Source organism: Artemia sp. Qi Xiang Cuo, chromosome 11 (assembly GCF_049724085.1).
Source record: "Artemia sp. Qi Xiang Cuo chromosome 11, ASM4972408v1, whole genome shotgun sequence".
Taxonomy (NCBI): domain Eukaryota; kingdom Metazoa; phylum Arthropoda; class Branchiopoda; order Anostraca; family Artemiidae; genus Artemia; species Artemia sp. Qi Xiang Cuo.
In genome coordinates this window covers 69,873,382-69,894,014 of record NC_142804.1, presented here as the reverse complement: position 1 = coordinate 69,894,014, position 20,633 = coordinate 69,873,382, and the positions used below count along the sequence as shown (strand labels likewise).

Here is a 20,633-nt window from a genome sequence, read left to right as displayed (position 1 = left end):
TGATATGATACGATCATCCTGAAAAAAAAACACGCGTCCTACGATCTTTCTTCTGGAAAACAAAAAATACAAAATTACACTTTTATATTGATAGGAGCTTGAAACCTCGAAAAGAGTTCTGATATGCTGAATCTGATTATGTGATTTTCATTAAGATCTGATTTTCAGATTCAGAAAATCAGATTCAGAAAATCAGATTCAGCAATGATCCCGTAACTTTATGGGTATCCCCCATTTTTTCAAAAATCAGACAACCATTCTCAGACTCGTAGAATTTGATTGGTAAAATTAAGCGCAATGAACTTTATATATTTGGAATCAGCATAATAAGCCAATTCTTTTGATGAAATAGTTGTTATCAAAGTTCCCTTTTTAGAGTTTCGATTACCATTAGGCCGGACTGCTCATTATTTATAGTTTATTACCACGAATGTTTGAAAACTATCACCATAATTCCAGAAAAATTTGATAACATTTTTATATTCTATAGATGAAAAAAATATGTCCACCTTAAGATACAATGGTATAAGATTCATTTGACAAAAGACCACACACACGACAAATCCCAAACGACAGCCACAATCAAACATTTGTTATAACTTTGAGTGAGAACTTTTTGCGGATAACCTAACCAAAAAAACACACGAAAAACCAAACCCGACAGCCACTATCAAACCTTTTCCTGCTTAAAGTTATTGGACGTGGAGACGTTAACCTCACAAAAAAAAAACAGCAAACTCCCAAACGACAGCCACAATCAAACACATTTTATAACTAAGTTTAGGAACTGTTTTCCTATAACATAACCAAAAAAACAACCGACAAAACCCACCCTACTCACACAATCAAACACTTTCCTGATTATAGTATAAGACATGGGAGCCGTTCACATCGAAAAAAATGGCTGAAATCACTTCAACAAAAGTTTCTAAGATATACGGAAGTGAAAAAAAAGAGGAAAGAAAGTGTGACATAACATATCAGAAAAATAGTTATCATTAACAGACATTGACTTTAGCCTGAGTGCCTTTTAGATATTGTTAACTTTACCTTGAAAATATTAAAAGAGCGAATAAATCACAAATCCGGCGTAAAAGAGTTCTGAATTGACTATGAAGCCAACATCGAGCCGAAATTTGGTCGGGTTGGACCTTTTGGGTTGGAGGTATTCTTAGCCAACTTATGTATTAGTTAGCAATAGCCTATCCTAAAAATACTGAAAGAACGATTAGATCACAAATCCCGTGTTCCAGATTGAAAATGTAGCCTATTGTGGATTAAAAATCGGTCGGACCGTTCAGATTGAAGGTACTCTCGGTCCGTTTAGGTATTTGTTAACTTTATCTTAAAAGCACTTAATGACCAAATATATCGTAAATCATGTAGTAAAAAGCTCAAAATAAAATGATGCTAAATTTCGATCGGACCATTGGCTTGGAGGTATTCTTATGGTTCTCTAGTTTCTTAAATTCTTTAGTGGGATATTATGAAACGACAAATTTTCATATTAAGAAAAGATAGATGGCAGCAATCTGAGGACCTGCGGGGGGGGGCGTCTTCCCCCTCAAATATTTTCCCGAATTTCTGGGTACTTCTTATTCAAACCATCAAAAAAGTTATATTTGTATTATTCTCCACCCCCTTCTCCAAAAGATCCTATGTACATGATTGGAGCAACCTATGGAAATGTAAAAGAGAGAACTGGCTAATAAATAAATGAGTTTTAAATGAGGAATAAATAGGAAAGGGACCCCTAATGGTGCCTTTAGAATAGGATCACAAAGACGCAAAGACTTAACTTGTAAAACAAAAAATAATGTAATTCAAAGCTTTTAGTTCTTTTTACTAGTTTAATGTTCCACACAAGAGAACCAATCAAGTGAAGTTTCGTTTTCATTCTTTTTACTTGCTTAAACTTGTTTACTTTGCTTCTACTATCTGCTAACTACACCTCCTACTTTATTTTAATAAAAATAACATTTTAAAGATTACAAATTGATTATAAATGTTAGACTGTTTATTTGAAATTTTGTGCCCCTAAAATTTCTTCCCCCGGGGCGAGTGCCCTTTGCCCCCCCCCCCCTAAAACCACCTCTGGGTCAGACACTACTACTATTACTAGCAACTACTGCAGCACCATGCTGTCTGAGGCCAGCACAGCTTCAGACATCAATGGTGATCTAAATGATGATCAAAGAAAATGATTTGACATAGACGTTCCTTAAAACTCCTTTAGATTCGACCAGTTCGTACATTTGAATAGTAAGCAGAGAAAATCCCAAAAGTAGGTTGTTTATCATCGTTGTTACTGGTAGTTTGATTGTGCCCCTATCCCTTGGTGATTTCCAGGCTGCTCCACTGGCTGGCCAAATTCGATGGGCCTTCTTTTTCCAACATTTAAGTGGAATCTAACAATTGTCTTAAGTTATTTTCTGTCAACGTGCTAACATTTAGGACCATTTTACCTAACAGAGTTATTCAGGGAACTTATTGTCACTATGATAAACAAGATTGTGTAATAGTGGGGATTTTGGCGATAATTCGAATCCTTTATCTTGATAAAGTTTTCTTTCTAAGTGATCGCCTAAAAAATATTTTTATGCCCAAAAAATAACAACTGTTTCTTTTCGTGTGTCGTTCTTGTTTCAATGTTTTACATTTTCATAAATTTTGTAGAATTTTAGTTTTTCCAATTTCCAATTTTTTTTTTATCTAGTTTAGTTTATTTTATCTTTGTCTTATATCATCATTCTGCTTAGGTACTACCACTGCGGTTGGCCAGTGAATATCTGGCTAAAAAAAAAATGTGTTAGTTACTGTCAGAGAAAATCTCAATTTCCCCAATTTTTCTGACATCTATGTTTTATTGTTTCTGCTTATAACATACAGAAAGCCTACTGAATTTGCCTATATTTATTCAATAGTTTTTTTTTACCTTTTAAACGTAATACTTTAAGCTTTTTTCTGATGATTCTTTTTGAATACTTTGTTTTTCTCTTCAAGACTTTCACAATGAGCATGGAAAACGGTATAGTTCATTCTGGTTTTAAGGAACAGAGCAAAGATTTTGCAACAAGAGCACTTCACGATGGACAAGAACCTGAACAGTGGGAATCGAGAGCAGTTGTGCCACCCATTTCTTTGTCAACAACTTTCAAACAGGATGGCCCTGCTCAGCACAGGGTAATTATTTCATATTGTTACTAGACTAAAGAATTGTAAAGAAGTGAGAAACAAGGAAAATACAATCCAGTGACAAAAAACGAAATGGACTATGCAAATATTTCAGTCAAGACCTCTGCTTGACCTTCTTCAGTGCAAATAATGAAAAATATAGACAAATATCCAAAGGATAAAATAAAAACCTAACCTCTTTCCTATTTTAGGTAAGATAGGTTTCGGTAGAAATAGGTCTCCTATTTCTTTCCACTTTCCTATTTTAGGTTCAGTCTTTGTTTTGTTTTAAGGTTTGGTTTTTGTTTTGTCTTTTCGATTTTTGTAAAAATACAGACAATTATCCAAAGGATAAAACAAAAAACCAAACCTCTTTCCTATTTTAGGTAAAATAGGCTTCGGTAGAAATAAGTTTTCTATTTCTTTCCTCTTTTAGGTTCAGTCTTTGTTTTAAAGGTTTTTTTGTCCTTTGGATTTTTGAAAAAAACACAGACAAATATTCAGAGGATAAAATAAAAACCAAACCACTTTACTATTTTAGGTAAAATAGGCTTCGGTAGAAATAGGTTTCCTATTTCTTTCCTCTTTCCTATTTTAGGTTCAGTCTTTGTTTTAAGGTTTGGTTTTTGTTTTGTCTTTTCGATTTTTGTAAAAATACAGACAATTATCCAAAGGATAAAACAAAAAACCAAACCTCTTTCCTATTTTAGGTAAAATAGGCTTCGGTAGAAATAAGTTTTCTATTTCTTTCCTCTTTTAGGTTCAGTCTTTGTTTTAAAGGTTTTTTTTGTCCTTTGGATTTTTGAAAAAACACAGACAAATATCCAGAGGATAAAATAAAAACCAAACCACTTTCCTATTTTAGGTAAAATAGGCTTCGGTAGAAATAGGTTTCCTATTTCTTTCCTCTTTCCTATTTAGGTTCAGTCTTTGTTTTAAGGTTTGGTTTTTATTTCCTTTAGATTTTTGAAAAAAATACAGACAAATATCCAAAGGATAAAATAAAAACCAAACCTCTTTCCTATTTTAGTTAAAATAGGCTTCGGTAGAAATAGGTTTCCTATTTATTTCTTCTTTCGTATTTTAGGTTCAGTCTTTGTTTTAAGGTTTGGTTTTTAATTTGTCCTTTGGATTTTTGAAAACATACAGACAAATATCTAAAGGATAAAATAAAAACCAAACCTCTTTCCTATTTTAGGTAAAATAGGCTTCGGTAGAAATAGGTTTCCTATTTCTTTCCTCTTTCCTATTTTAGGTTCAGTATTTGTCTTTAAGGTTTGGTTTTTATTTTATCCTTCGGATTTGTATCTGTATTTTTTTTTTATTAGTTGCACTAAAGACGGCCAAACGGAGGTCTTGACCGAAAAATTTGCATAGTCCATTTCGTTTTTTTGTCACTGGATGTTATTTTCTCCGTTTATCTCTTCTTTACGATTCTTTCGTCTTGTCATGATTGGCCTGAGTGTTCTCAGAAATATATTTGCATATTGTTACTGCAACTATTTATGACAACTCGTCGCAGCACCAAGTCTCCCGAGGCAGGGGCGGATACAGAATTACTATTTCGGGGTGACATCGATAAAAAATTGGCTCCTCCTTTGGTATCTTTTGCCTCTCCAACCTTGTAGTGCAATTTTAGACCTTCTAGGGAGGGAACCTACCCCCGAACGACCCGATGTATCTGTCTCGGCCCCCAGGCAGACAAAGCTGCGTACTCTCCTTATCCACCCTAATTTGTTCAGATCATTACACTTTACTATCTCCATAGGTATTTTTGAAGACCACACTGCCTTTCCATGACGATAAATAACAGTTCCAATAGGGATAGGCCCTTTTGTTAGACAGTGAAAAAAAATACTGGATATTTCGATCACATATACAGTGACCGTCATAGCAGATATAATGACCGTCATCAGAAGGGTATATCTGCTGATGACGGTCACTGTATACATGATGGAAATATCCAGTGTCTTTTTTTTTACTGTCTAATAAAAGGATCTATCCCTATTTAAACTATTGTTTAATCACTATGTCTCAAGATGTTTCTGTTTGCCTTAAGTCATTTCTTATGGTTTCTTCTTTTACCGTTCAAAAACGTCCTGCTTTTTATTTGATAACAGGTGGGTTGGCCCCAAAAAGAATAATTTTCAGTAACCTATTATTGTTCATTCGAAAAACTTGACCCAACCGTCTTAACTTTTTTCTCATTATAGCCCTAGAAAGTGGGATCGAATCATATTTATTGTCGTACAGCTTATTGTTAGATAATCTGTTTATGAAACGAATATTTAGAGCTCTGTTTAGACAATATATCTGGAACATTATTTTCTATTATTTCTGCTAACCACCTTTTTTACGGACGAAATCAAATTTTATGCCCTTCTTTCTATCTAGAATTAGAGCCTTAGCTCTTTTTTTTTTAATTTGACCCGATCGAACGATAAATGAACATGATTGACCTGAGAAATTCTGATTGTAGATAGGTAAATATTGGAAATTTAGCAGTACACTGATCAGGCTATATGCACACCGCCTTATGTATGACAAACTGACTAGTTAAATAAGTTTTCTTAATATGAAATTTTGTAATTGCTAAAATTAGGTACTTGTTCATTAAACGAAACACGCCCAAGAATTGAAGTCAGGTTAATTCTAATGAAATATAACATTCATATAACTTTAGTTTATATAATAACATAATTTGGGCTATAGAATGGACAGCAATCGTGGGTTAGGATGGGCAGCAATCGTTTGCCTCATGATGTTTGGTGTTGAACTCCCTCAGGAGTTCGGTGGCGAGGACGACAGAAGGCTAAACTCCGACGATGCCTTGAACTCTCAAGAACATCCCTTGATGAACTTTGGCCGAAGACGCTAGAGAGGTCATCGTGGAGAGGGATCGTTGCCGTCTTATACGCTGACCGGTGTGAGAATTCCTAAGTCTAAGCTAAGTAAGTAATATATTTGCCATTAAGGGGGGGGGGGTATTTGGGCAGTGCTCCTAAAACTAACTTTACCCCCCCCCTAATTTTCCAAATATATAGCCCAAATTATACAGATCCTATGCATTCTGTCACCCGTCATTTGTCTTTGTGGCTATGAAACCAGTTTTATCAAATCTTACATTCAGCAAACTTCTCAATTGTGTTTTGTTTAATCAACAAGTACCCAAAATCGTACGGCAAAAGAGGCAGAAATATCCTGCCACGGTGAATTTTATGCAATGTTATAAATTAACCCTAATTTTTTATTTTGGTTTACCTTTAATTTGGCAAATCCAGAATTTTGTGTGGGTTAGTTTCAATTTGGGTTCAAGGTATGTTCACTATCTGTTGGTTTCATGTTATTTCCTTAATAGCTCATTTTCAATTTCAGGGATTTGAATATGGTCGGAGTGGTAATCCAACAAGAAATGTGTTAGAAGCTGCATTAGCATCTTTAGAAAGCGCAAAATATGGTAAGTAGTAACTACGACCCAGGAACTGACCCAGGGATGGTGGTTCTAGGTGCAAGTGCTAGGTTTATGCCCCCCCCCCTCCACCACAAACTTTTATTATGGATCCACCCCTGCCAGGTCCATAGTGCTAGTTATTATAATCCATTAATGAATAAAAATAATTTTGGATGAGTATATTTGTTTCAGATAAGTTCGTATCCAAGCAGCGCGTAGAAACTGGCACTGTTGTTAGAAATAAAAATCACCAACGCCATCTAACATTTAGCGACTTTGTCAGACCTGACATTGCTGTGTATTTGTCTTTTCAGGTATATTCACATTGTGCAGACATGATTTTAACTCTAAATAATTCTTGAAGATAAAAATAAATGCTGATTAATTATCACTTACAGACAAGTTTCAGCTTGAATCCTGCTGTATTGCAGATTAAATATATCAATTGCTCAGTTTTCTTTTAAATTTGCTTCTTTTAATGAAGTCTTCTTTTCCATGAAGTCTGCTTCTTCTTCTTTTAATGAAGTCTTCTTTCCATATGGCGACTTCTTTTAATGAAGTCGCCATGTGGTACCTGTTTGTAGTAATGTTTGATCCCTGTCTTCCCATGTCAAATCCCCAAAGACACAAATTTAAAAGGCCTATTCCCTTTGGATATATCTAAAAAAGTCATAATTTGTTTTCGTAGAAGCTTCATCATTTTAGCCTATCTTTTCTATTGATGGTTTATTTCTAAATCATCAATAATATTGCCAATAATTCACCTGTGGGCAATAAAAGTGTATGTCCTTGATTCAAATTGAAAATTTTTTTCAGAATATTTTTCTACATTCGTTGAACTCATGGTTCAGTGAATACTTCTAGGATCAGGGTCTTATGAGCCCTTGTGATATTAGAGAGAATATATAAATAACTGCCTAATATGATGTATCATTACCTATTTCAATATGGTGTATATAAAATGGTGTAATTTTTTGTAATTACCTGTAAAGCAGTATTTCTGAAAGTCTTTCAAACCATTTAAAGGGGTGTAACATTGTGTTTTGAGAGTCAAAGAGTTATGGTCATTGGAAAATTCAAAAAAAGCGGATTTCAAAAGTCGCAGTTACCTTACAAATTCACAATTTAATTTCGCACAAAGCTGCCAAGCTTTTTGACTGTTGTTAATTTTGTCGCACGAATATAAGTTTTAATGTCCCTAATTGGGCAGACGGTAATTTTAGTGAGACGCATCCTCTTACTGGAAACCTACACACCATCTCCCTCCTCTTGGCATAGGGTAGTTGAATTTACAGCAGTTTTCACTTTGATTAGATTGGGATGGAGGAGGAGTGTGCGTAACTGTGTTGGTTTCAGGCGCCTTGGTGTTGCAGTGAGGTGTTCGTAGTAGTAGTATTTATACTAATTTGTCTAGCAAGAAAACAATCACAAAAAATGCAACGGTTTTACGAATGTACATTTTAAAAGTAGCAAAGTCACGGTGCTTTTAGGCTGTAGGTTAGTTTCTTCGCACGATCGAAAGTTTTAATTTGTCTTATTGGGGGAGGGGGGCAATAATTTCAGTAGGACGCACCCTCCTATTCAAGAACTACACCCTATCCTTCTCTGTTGGTATGGGACAGTTGATTTTCAGTCAATTTTCCTGGCAGTTATACAAAATTTTCACAAGGTTGGAAATCATCCGTAGTATTTTTGATCCAGTCCTTCCTTATAATATCATATACCAGCCTATCCCCTAAATTTGGTTTGATATTATAAGCTGGCCGAGGGCCAATACTTCTAAGTCATTTACATTTATTTGAGGTATGCGATTCCGGGGTCCCTTACGAGTCGCTTAAGAGCATGTCATATGCCTTCGAGTCGCTCCCTTAGTAGAACCGGGTGTCCTTTTGTAAGGCCTTTGTTGTTGGATACTAGCTCTTGACTGTATATTTTCATAAAAATCTACCTTAAGGTTATTTTTGCTTTCCTCGTTTCAAACAGGACGAAACAAGAATCACAAAAGTCACACGGTTTTACAAGTGCGCATTTGAAATTGTAAAGCTATAATACTTTAAGGTTGTGTTCTCATTTTGTCACACTAAAGCAATTTGTAATTTGGTTCATTGATCCATGGCAACAATTTCACCCTCTTCTTGATTAACTACCTTCCTGTGTCCCGGGGCAGTTGACTTTCGTCCAGTTTTCACGTCTAAACCAAACTGTGAAGCAAAAAAAAGCGAAAATGAAAGTCACAACCATTTCACACATGCGCATTTTAATGTTGTGAAGTTACAATTTTGTCATACCGATAAAAGTTGTAATTTAGCTACCTGGGCAACTTTCTCTAAGAATTACAACTAATAAATCTCTAAGAAATCAAGTCTTTTAAGGTGGCAGTGTCATCAGTTAAATGAAGAAGAGCATGTGACATGTGACAATAAATAGTGCCTCCGGTTTTCAATTTTTCTCTACTAGTATATTATAGCCATTTTCCGCTGTCTTAACAAAAATTCTTAGCTAACAGTTTTACTAACAATTGTGTTTCCCTGAGCTAACAAAGAATTGTTAGTGAATTTCTCTGACAAATTTAATCGTTGTCGGAACCTTCTTTTTGAGAATTCGGATCGCAAAACCGATTATGTAGCAAAGCATAATGACTAGTTTCTAGGCTATAATCATTGACAAAATCTATGGCTGGAATATCTCTTCCTGTTAGGCCCAAACACACTTGGGGTTTTCTACCGGGTGTTTGTTTTACCAAGGTTTTTTTAGAGGTGTGTAGGATAGTATTGCGGTTTACACAGTGGGCGGTAAAAAAAAAACGCTCGATAAAACAAGCGCTCGGTAAAAAACGCCAAGTGTTTGGGTTTTTGGGAACTCCATTTTGGTTTTCCATGAATATTTTAGAGAGAGACTGGCCTAATAACCTATGCTATTTTTTTCAGCTTTTTTTTAGTTTCGCGAACAACTAACGTGTTTCTGACAATTCTTATCTAATAATTTTAGTTAGCTAACCACGCGCGTAGTTTGCAATGGGACAGGGATGCGACTGTCCCCCAGACCCCAGTTCGCCCCCTCCCCAGCTGAAATTTAGCGTTTTCAAAAATTTTGTCAAAACTAAGGTAAATATACATAATTTAAGCATTTACAGAGGCAAATCACTTTTCTTTAGTATACCTTTACCTTTACGGTGCTATATGGCTCAGTTTTATTTTTCATTTGGTCATTTTCGATTGACTTGGGAAGATGGGCTCCAAATTTGCCCCCCCCCCCTAGGATTTTGACGAAATTACACCCCTGTAGCTAACGATTTTGTTTTCACGAGCTAACAGAACTGGTTAGATTTTATAAAGCTTATTAATTTGTGTTTTTTTTTTGTGGTCAATCTCTCAAGTTTCTTTGGTGCTTGGTTTTGCTGGAGGGGTGGGCTCTGGAGGCGAGTTGGCTCTTTCTTATGGTATTTTAAATTTCTGTTTTTAGGGTCCAACGAGAGATAATTTAATTATATTTTTTTCGGGTTTTCTTCGGCATGCAGCAGTGAATAAGATTTATATTTATAAAATTGGAAGTTTATGTATATTTTTCGCCAGTTTGATAGAAAAAATAACAAAAAACAATTGGACTTTTAAAAAAAGGTATATGGCAGCAGACAATCTTTCAAAACAGTAACAAACAAGTTCTAATCAAGAACTTTTCTGTCAAAGCAACAAGTTCTAGTAAAGTCGCCATCTAGTTTAGGGACATAAAAAGGGGGGCTTGGGGCCTGGACCCTACAAATCTTGGATTTATCCCAGTTTCTGGGCCTTTCTTGTTCAAATTGTCAAATGACTTTTATCGTCCCTCCCCCTCCCCCCGAAAAAAGTCCCGCGACGTGCCTGGATTAGTCAATCAGATTATTATTTCGACTATTTGCGCAGTTAATCCTTCCGTATCGTCTTACAAAAAACTGTTTATCATTCAAATCACGTGCATAGTATGAATAGTCGCATTCAAGAGTTTGATTATAAGCTATGGAGCTATTCATAGCCTAAGGAGATAAACACGCTGTAGAATAATCACAATATCGTATTACTAAGTAGCTATTAATCTATGTAGGAAACTAATATGTTGTTTTTCTTCTCTAAAAATTAACAAATTATCCTAAAGTAGAGGAATGCATTAGATGCCAATGTTTTAAGGTTTTGTAACAGGCACTTAAACAGGACTTTTTGTGGCTGCGGGTTTAAATAAAGAAAACAAAAATGTGAAAAGTAATGAAAATTACAGATGACAGTAAAAAAAAAAATCTGGAAGTTCTTGTGGGGTGGACGAACTTAACGGCATAATAGCAAAAAAACATCAAAATTTAAAGTCAAATTTTGCCGGACTATGAAAGTGAAGTTGAATAAACAGTAACCTAATTAAAAAAAAAAAATTGCAAAATTGACCCTCACATTTTCAAACCATTTAATTATATGGTTTATGGTGGACAGTCTCGTTATGGTGAAACAGTATGGTCAACTGTTTCTCGCGAGCAGTCCTGATTATGAAAAAAATCAGGATAGTGTCATGGTGACTGTAAGAAAGAGATAGTGTTTTAGTTTGATAATTGTACCCCTTTTCACTATTGTATCTTTTGCTTTTTTTCTGCTGAACAACAGCGACCGGGCTGTGATTCTATTTATTTTCTTTGTCTATTTACTATGCTCTTCAATTTTTTCTGACAGCGAAAAGTTGGCAGTCTGTCAATAGTCAGTATAAAAAAAAAGTGCGGAAACGTAGTAATGAAACCCTAAACACAAACAATGAAACGCTGAACATTGAGTAAACTGCTAAACCAGCAAAAAAAAATGTATTCTGTGATTGTGGAGCTTGTTTCTTATTCCTACATTCTTGCATGCTGCGTTTTGCGGAACACCACAATGCGAGAAACGCGTTTCTTTGTTCAAGAAAAAAAGAACATTTGCACGAAAACTCACTTTAAATGTGGCAGAATCGCGAACAAATAGGAGTAAATGAAGGTGTTGGAGCCAGTTATGTCTACTACTACAAGCTACTATAATGCAGTATGTCTCGTTACTATTACTAATACCGAAAAATCATCATAGCACCTATTCATCTGAGGCCAATGTAATTGCAAACATCCCTTCTTCATCAACCCTTTTTTCACGCCAAACTTCTTGCTACTCATAGGCGAACGCAGAGGAAGGGTGCTTTCCTCTCCAATTCCAAGGATTTTCATCTATATAATCAATCTTGATAAATCCCCCTAGTTACATACATAAGCGTTAGGTCTGTGCATTTTATGGTAAAAGCAGGAAGTATGGCAGACTTGTGCAGAAAAATATGGAAAATCTGACTGGAGACAGAAATACATTTTCCCACATGATTCTCGCGCCGTTTTGCGTTTTTCTGCTCGGGAAAAAATAGCTGACTTTAAGAGTGGTAAATTTTTCCGATCAGTGGGCCGTTTCCGACTAATTAGTCTCTCTTAATCCCAAAAATGTGCTTACTTTTTCCGTCCAACTCCCAGCTGCTGAGTTTTCATCAGTTTCATCACTACGCTCCATGCACTTCTGAGTAATTTTCGCTTTCTGACTTTGTATTTGTCATCGTAAACGCATAAAAACTGGTGAAGATGTTACGGAAAATATGAAAAATCGACTAAGTCGCAAATTCAAATTTGTCTCCGCGGTTCCGCGCTACTTTGCGTTTTCCGCCCAAAGACAAAAAAACGTGAATTTTAATAATGTTTTACTGTAAGTAATTATTTACCGTTTCAGATCTCCTCAATAAGCTTTCAGAAAAAAAAAATCATTTATTCAACTCAAACAGCTTGACTTGAGGAACTTCGGACGTAAGAAGTGTACTATTATGATGATAAAATGTAGAATACTAAACTACTTCAGGTATTTGAAATTAGTTAAACAATCACATGGATCATAGGAATGAAATAGCCGATTTCGACTTGTTTCATCATAAAGATTGCTAAAAAAGAAAATGAGGTTCTCACGGACAGGATACAGGTCTAAATCGGCTTCTGACAATTAAAGCTACAAAAAGTGCACTACTGCTTGTACTGATTATCGCAACCTTTGCACGAACAGAGATCTGTGCATTTTAAGGAAGCTTTTGCACATTTGCACCTGTTTTTGCACTTCGTTTTACAGCCACATTTGAGTATTTCTTTGCAAATTGTCGCTGCCTCAGGAAGATTAGTCCAGAAAGGCTCCCAGCCTCTGTCATGCTTCACCCAGCCGTATAAACCTGGATCCAGTGGGGAAAGTTCTGGGCAATACGATGATGCCCATATCTGGGCCTGCAAGTAAGCACGTTTTGTATGCTGCTCAAGAGCAGCCGCTGTTGGGGGCAGTCTTTCCATTCCGGCTGTTTTTCGTGTGAAAAGCTCCTTCCGCTGACTGTTCGCTTCAGACAAGCCGCTTGATTTTTAGTAAAGAAGGAGGACGAATGTCTGTAAAGTGACAATCTAGGAGCGGGGCTCCTGATGTACTCAGAGTAACGAAAGTCGGAAGAATGGATTTCACAGCTTTTCAGGTCTTCAAAACACCATGCTTTCCATGAAGCAAAAGAAGAAGTCGTATCGCATCCAGAGAAGGCATGCAAAAAGAGAAGGCTGCAAGTTCTGTCAGTTCCTAGACGGTAAGCAATATCAGGAATGGGCAGCATTTTCGTCTTTGCTCCGTGCCCATAGATGACAAACAGGTTTTCAATCTGAAGCTGCTGGAACAAAGCTGTTGCAATCACGACTACATCAGAATCCACAGTTCTGATGGCTCTGAAGTTATAGTCACACAGGGCCTGATGGAAGGCATGGAGTAGCACACGAGTGTCGCCTTCTCCGTGGTTGGTAAGTGTGAGGCCTTCGCGAAAAGCGATATCGCGCGTTGAAATAACTGTGTCTCCAAGAGTGGCCATTACAAAGATGTCTTGCAGTTCCTGGCCTACCATAGTCACCAAAAAATGGAAGAGTAACGAAAAAGGAAGAGTCATTTGAAAAAATGACGCCAGTTCATCCGAGGAACGGGGGTTCTGTCTGTGATTATCACGGCATAAGACGAAGTTCCTCTGTGTTCACGCGCTCCGTTCTGCTGGTTTTTAGAACTGCTTCCTTCAAAGCGAAAATATCATAAGAAATTTTGTCTGTGCGCAAAGTTTCAAGAAATTTGTCTGTGCGCGACTCAAATACCGCATATCACTTTTATTCTTAAGGCAGAAAAGACTATTAGTCACGTGTTGAAACTTTAAACAACATCAAGAAATCACAGAAGCGGCAAAAATATAGTCTTCTGGATATTGTGTATCATGATATGAAGACATTTATAAAAAAAAAAACAGCACTTAGTAAAGGTAAATTGCACGTTACTTGTTCTCTTCTCATATGCTTTCTCTTAAAAAAGTACGTGCTACATTTCTTCTTTTCTTTGTTAAACCTGCTAGCAATATGAGGTATTTCGAGTTGCGTTTTTACCCGCAAATGGTCCATTCGTTGAGACCGCAGTCGTCACTTGCACATTAAGGTGAACCAGAGTTTGTAATGTAGAAGTATGAAAGACAGTCTATACTCGGCGGTGATGAAAGTAATGATAACTCAGTAACAGATGGTTGGATATTAAAAGTAAGCACATTTTCAGATTCAGTATACTCGATTTAGCCCTGAAAGATAACCTAAGCGCATCTACTACCTCAGTATAGAGAAACGAGTATGACCCGCGATGATGAAAATGACGATAACTGGGAAACTACTGGTCTGATTTCAAAAGTGGGCACATGTTCAGAATTTTTAGACCCGAATCAACCAGAAACGACCTTTCAAACGTCCAAATCCTTCAATTTCAAAAATATACGATTTTCTGTGCGGAAAAACACGGTGAAACGTGGAAAAACGCGCTGAGAAAATGTGATTCTGCCCCTTGTCAGATTCTCCGTATTTTTCTTTCTATATATGTGTGCCAATTTTCGTGCTTTTACCATAAAATGCACAAACCTTATGGAAATGTGCGCTTATGTACCTAACTACCCCCCCCCCCCAGGAAACTCTTAAAAAGTAGACAAAATTTGATTTCTTAGGTGTAGAGCTGCAGCTTAGGTGGGATGGTTTGTCTAAAAATATAGATTTTAAAAAAAGCTTGGGAATGATGCGGTCCTTAATTTGCCAGTCAAGAGGTTGTACTCCAAATGAACATCTGCTTTTTGTGTTTTATGCAGCTGAAGCTTAGATTGTATATTTTTGTAGAGGATTGTTAGCCTAAAAAAAGACCTGGAAACAACGTGACCCTCACTTTGCATGTTCCCCTTAGGGAACATTTTTTTGGCTTCTTTAATATTTTTTCTTTAATATATAGGTTTGCTAAAACATGTAATCTATCTTTACAGCTTTAACCTTTGCCTCTGGTTTGGCTGCTACTACGACCATAACGCAAATGTTCAGTAACGGTGATCACATTGTATCAATGGATGACTTATATGGTGGAACTAACAGGTATTTGCGACAGGTTGCTGATAGACTCGGTATCACAACCACTTTTGTAGATGCAGCTGTTCCTGAAAACGTGCAAAAAGCTATAAAGCCCAACACCAAGGTAATTTGATTGAAATTTTAATTGATTGGCTTTTTGTATCCTAGATAGAAAAATTTAATTGGCTAAATTTAATTGGTTGACTTTCTCTATCCTAGATAGAAAAATTTAATTGGTTGAATCTAATTGGTTGACTTTTTCTATCATTTCAACTTTCTATCATGTTTCGTTTTCTTCTTTTCTAGTTTTATTTAGTTATGATAACATTGGCTCGAGCTTAAGACTACCAGTTTAGGCCCTTCTCTTATGTATTGACAATCCTTACATGCCTGTCATTTCGACAAGGTGTAACCTGTCAACCATTTTTGAAATATGTAATTTTTTGTGAGCATTTAAATTACAGTATGAATCTCGTATTTTGAGTAAGCGAACTCAGAAATTTGAATGATCATGAGTCGAACTAGGTACACTATGTATATGTTTACGGCGGGGGGGGGGGGAATATGCCCAAGGACCAAGAAGACCGTTCAGTTAAGAAAAACTTTTATTATCAACGAAGAATACTTGCGTTAAGTGCATAGTAACAGTCAGATAACGGCTACTGCTAGACGACCAAATAAATATGGAAACCTGGCGATATTGGGGTCTTTTAACTCGCATGCAGCAAGGATCCGCCAGAATATTTCTAATTGGGATCTTCCAGACCTACAGAATTGTAGTAGACAATAATACACGCTTGGGTCTTCCATTAAAGTGCCAAGGACATAAAAATAAAAAAAACTCTTGCCCTTTGGGTCCATTTTGGGAACTACGACATGAAAACCGCGATTTTCTGCGATTTTTCTTTTTGCTGAGGTAAAAAACGCAGTTGGCGTATAGGTAGCAAAGGCTGTGTTAGATGTTCTAAAGGCGTAACGTGTAACGAGACTTGAAGATAGACGTTCGGAAGGTTTAATCGACTGTTAAAAAAGAAAGCATGAGTTGATCTCAAACGTGTCGAAGCAGTTACCGAAAAAAGGAACTTAAGTTTTTGTCTTTTCAGCTGTGTCTTTTTTTTAAATTATTTTTCTTTATTTGCATTCTATTTGGAGTAGCTAAGATGAAATAAATGCACAGAGCTAGCGAAGCAAGTGAAGAGTTTAATTTGGCCGAACTATTTGCATGTCTATCCCCCTCCAATCAACATCTATACAAAATGAGCTAAGTAAGTGAACACTGCTTGACGCCCACGGAATTTTTTTTTCAGCGGTTATATGTAGGTGTGATAATAGTTTCGCTTGATTGGAAGTGTTGCGATTGCCAAGCACTCTTTCTCCTGATGGCCAGTCATTAGACCCTGCTCATTGCCCAGCATATACCTGATGACCAGCAGTATATTGGCCATAAGAGAGATGCTTTGATGCATTCTTGTATGCTTCAGGGATAGAAATTCTAGTCCTTGCCGGGATGACAGGTAGTGTAGGATAAGTTCCAGTATGCATAATTAGAACGGAAGTGATACTACCATTGGTAATAGTTATTTGTTTAGAAATTTGGTCCCTTGTTCTGACCCTAAAAGTCCCTACTTTCAGGTCGTTTTGTATTAGTACAACTCTTGAATTAGGATAGAGAGAAAATTGCTATTTAGGAGTCAGGAGTCAGTTATTTTTATAGAAATTTGGTCCCTAAGCTAATCCCTTGTTTTGACCCTGAAAGTTCATACTTTCAGGCCGTTTTGTGTGTAGTACAACTCCTGAATTAGTACAGAGTGGAAATTGCTATTTAGGAGTCAAGAGTCAGTTATTTTTATGGATATTTGGTCCCTAAGCTGGCCCTTGTTCTGACCCTGAAAATCCTTACTTTCAACCCGTTCTGTCTGTAATACAACTCCTGAATTAGTACAGAGAGGAAATTGCTATTTAGGAGTCAGAGCTCCTGCTTTAGAGTATGCAGAGTTTTCCCAGACTATCTTGAGTTTGGTAAGTGCATTAGCTACATAAGCAATGCGTGTTGTAATTCTACACTACAGACTTGCATCAGATTTTATGAGGCTTCGAAGATATTTGAATTCTGAAACCTCCTCTAGCTCATCAGAACTGGCATTCAGCGGTCGGCCCGGCGTTGTGTTTACTTTGCTGCGCATGACTCTCGTCTTTGAGTAGTGATTGACAATCCAGTGCCTTTATTTGGAGTTTTGTCGGTTTCTTCTGTAGGTCTTCTCTTAGATGAAAAAGGGAATGCCCTATTAATGTCATCAGAAATTACCAGTCAGTCCTCTTCATTGGAAAATATTATAGAATATTTACAAGTTTTTCAAGGTTGCTGTTGCTTAGGAAATTCTGTGTAATATCGTTTTCTATATAGTCTTCGCATATTTTCTATTTTGCATTTCCAAAAATATGACTCTGATTCCTCCCCCTCCATTTTGTAAATTTTATAAAATTTTCATTTTAAGCTGTACTTTTCAAAAGAAAGTTAAAAAAAAGTGTAAACTGTATGAGAAACATATTGGTTTGTTTTTGGAAATTTTAATTAAGTTTTTTTTTTTGCTTTAGCTGGTCTGGATTGAAACGCCCACAAATCCACTGATGAAACTAGTCGACATCGAAAAAATTGCAAAAATTACACATGCTTCTGGGGCTATCTTAGTTGTAGACAACACATTCATGTCTTCATATTTCCAGGTAAGAAATTTCTAGCTAGTGGCATGAGTAAAAAAGAAACAGTTTTACTTGATTTATTAATCGTCAACTAAACAATTTAGTTTATATAACAGTTTGTAAAACAAATTAATCGCATACGATAACCCCTGGAAAAACAGAAACAAACACGAGTCTGTGACTGTTTTCGAAAACATGGAAAATTTTTGCATTTTTGTAGATAAAAGTTGTAAACCTGGGTTCTTTTATACGCTGAATTTGATGTTGCAATTTTCATCAAGAATACTCATTTTTTGGGGGGCCTTTTGGTAGTTTTTTAGAAAACGGGATAAGTTGTTTCAGGCTCGTAACTTTCTGGGGTGACTATCGACTTAAAGAATTTTATATATGTAGAATTATTCGATTCTTTTAATGTATGTTGCTGTAACAACTTTTTTCTTTAGTTTCGGTTATTGTTAGCACTTCTTGCTCCTTACTTACAGTTCGTTACCATGAACTGTTTATTATGTTAATGGTATACTTAGAGTTAAAAAGGAGGGGGGGGGTCAGTTTTACTTGTTTTATTAATCATTTGTTTAAATAAAATAAAGTTTTGTTACAAAGAAATTGAATAAAAAAGAGAAAAAAAAATAATAACTAAATAAAAAGAATTAAAAGCTTGAACGACAAATTGAAAAAAAAACGATAAGCCTGAACGATTAATTGAAAAAAAAACTAAAACCCTGAACGACTAATTGAAAAAAAACGTAAATCCTGAACGACCAATTGAAAAAAAAACGAAAAGCCTGAGCGATTAATTGAAAAAAAAAACGAAAAGCTTGAGCGATTAATTGAAAAAAAAACGAAAAGCCTGAAACGACTAATTGAAATAAAACGAAAAGCCTGTGCGATTAATTGAAAAAAAAAACGAAAAGCCTGAACGACTAATTGAAAAAAAAACTAAAACCTTGAACGAATAATTTAAAAAAAAACGATAAGCCTGAGCGATTAATTGAAAAAAAAATTAAAACCCTGAACGACTAATTGAAAAAAAAAAAGCCTGAGCGATTAATTGAAAAAATAACGAAAAGCATGAACGACTAATTGAAAAAAAACGTAAATCCTGAACGACTAATTGAAAAAAAAACTAAAAGCCTGAGCGATTAATTGAAAAAAAAACGAAAAGCTTGAGCGATTAATTGATAAAAAACGAAAAGCCTGAACGACTAATTGAAAAAAAGAACGAAAAGCTTGAACGACTAATTGAAAAAAAAACCATAAGCCTTAGCGATTAATTTAAAAAAAAACGAAAAGCCTGAACGACTAATTGAAAAAAAAAACGAAAACCCTGAACTACTAATTGAAAAAAAAACCAAAAGCCTGAGCGATTAATTGAAAAAAAAAATGAAAAGCCTGAACGACTAATTGAAGCAGATAATTTTGGAGTCCACACTGCCTTTCCATGACGATAAAATAAAAGTTCAAAATAGGGATAAAATCCTTTTTAATAGACAGTGTATAGAAATAAAAAAAATACCAGATATTTACTACTTGTTTTACTACTGATGACGGTCACTGTATATGTAACCGAAATATCTGGTATTTTTTGTGAAATTTATTATACATTGTCTATTAAAAAGGATTTTATCCCTATTTTGAACTTTTATTTTAACGACTAATTGAAAAAAAAATATTCAGGCAGAACATATGTAAATTGTATTAGTATTATTTTTTGGCGAATCAGAAAAATTTAAACGTTAAATCATGTTGCGAAAAAGAAAATTATGCTATGATATTGATGCTTTGCAATTTCCAACGACATATTTATACTTTTGTTTAGTTTTTTTTATATATATGTTAGAGATAGTGTGATAGAGATAGAGATATGTAGGCGATTATTTCGAGGGTGGTGGGGCCTTCAGAATTCTTAACCCCACCATATAAATCGTAATTTAAAATTTTTTGAAAATCGAAATCGTAAATAAAATTTGAAAATCGTAATTGGTTTTGAAAACCCCACCATATAAATCGTAATTTGAAAATTTTTGAAAATCGAAATCGTTAATAAAATTTGAAAATCGTAATTGGTTTTGAAAACCCCATCATATAAATCGTAAATCTGAAATTTTTTGAAAATCAAAATCATAATTAAAATTTGAAAATCGTCATTGGTTTTGAAAATCCCACCATATAAATCGTAATTTGGTAGATTGCCCAAAAATCTTGGGACATTTAACAAAAATCATAAAAACATGGATATCTTGAGGAGCTTGAACGATACAACCCCCCCCTCCCCCCTCACACCTGTGCATTTTAGGGTGGGTAAAGCATCAGAAACAAAACGAAAAAGTGAATTTGGCTTTACTCAAGGGTTTAATGTGGCTAGAATCTCTTCGTGGCGTTGACGTTCATTACGGTTCATGATATTCTTAACATACTTTTTTTGACGTTTTCCTTTGTACTTGAATTAAGGATAAATTTTAAGTCAATTGATTAACAAATTTACCAAGATTCGAAAAGAAAAGAGTTGGAAACGTAACAATTTTCTTTTTTTATCTAATTTTTTTAATTTGATTTTGTTTTTACTTGTTTTCGAGCTTAGCATAAGCCAAACACACAGAATAAGCTATAAGGTAAGCTAATAAGGTGAGTAACAATTTGAACCAGAAAAACTGAGAAAAGTAAATAATTGAATTTCATACGATGCTTACGGCCCAAAAGTTTTAAGAGTTAAAAGTTCAAAGAAATTAGTTGGTAAAAAGGTCACTTATGCTTAGAAATGCTTTGCTATCTTCTTCTATGTCAATAACTTGTCCGAAATTTATTTTTGAGCTTAGCATAAGCTTAACCTAAAGAATAAACCGGAAGATTTCTATGATCTTTTGTATATAG

The 20,633-nt window shown here is 35.4% G+C and overlaps 1 protein-coding gene across 2 annotated transcripts in view; it reads left to right on the top strand.

Moving 5' to 3' along the window:
• Window positions 1-20,633, top strand: part of Cth (Cystathionine gamma-lyase) — a 59,021-nt gene that overhangs the window by 15,603 nt on the left and 22,785 nt on the right. For both annotated transcript variants that reach the window (XM_089096994.1, XM_089096995.1), the window contains exons 2-5: window positions 3,004-3,183; window positions 6,550-6,631; window positions 14,981-15,186; window positions 17,658-17,786. In XM_089096994.1, coding sequence (XP_088953120.1) covers window positions 3,013-3,183; window positions 6,550-6,631; window positions 14,981-15,186; window positions 17,658-17,786 — 588 coding nt within the window. In that variant the 5' untranslated portion in view covers window positions 3,004-3,012. The remainder of the gene's footprint in view (window positions 1-3,003; window positions 3,184-6,549; window positions 6,632-14,980; window positions 15,187-17,657; window positions 17,787-20,633) is intronic.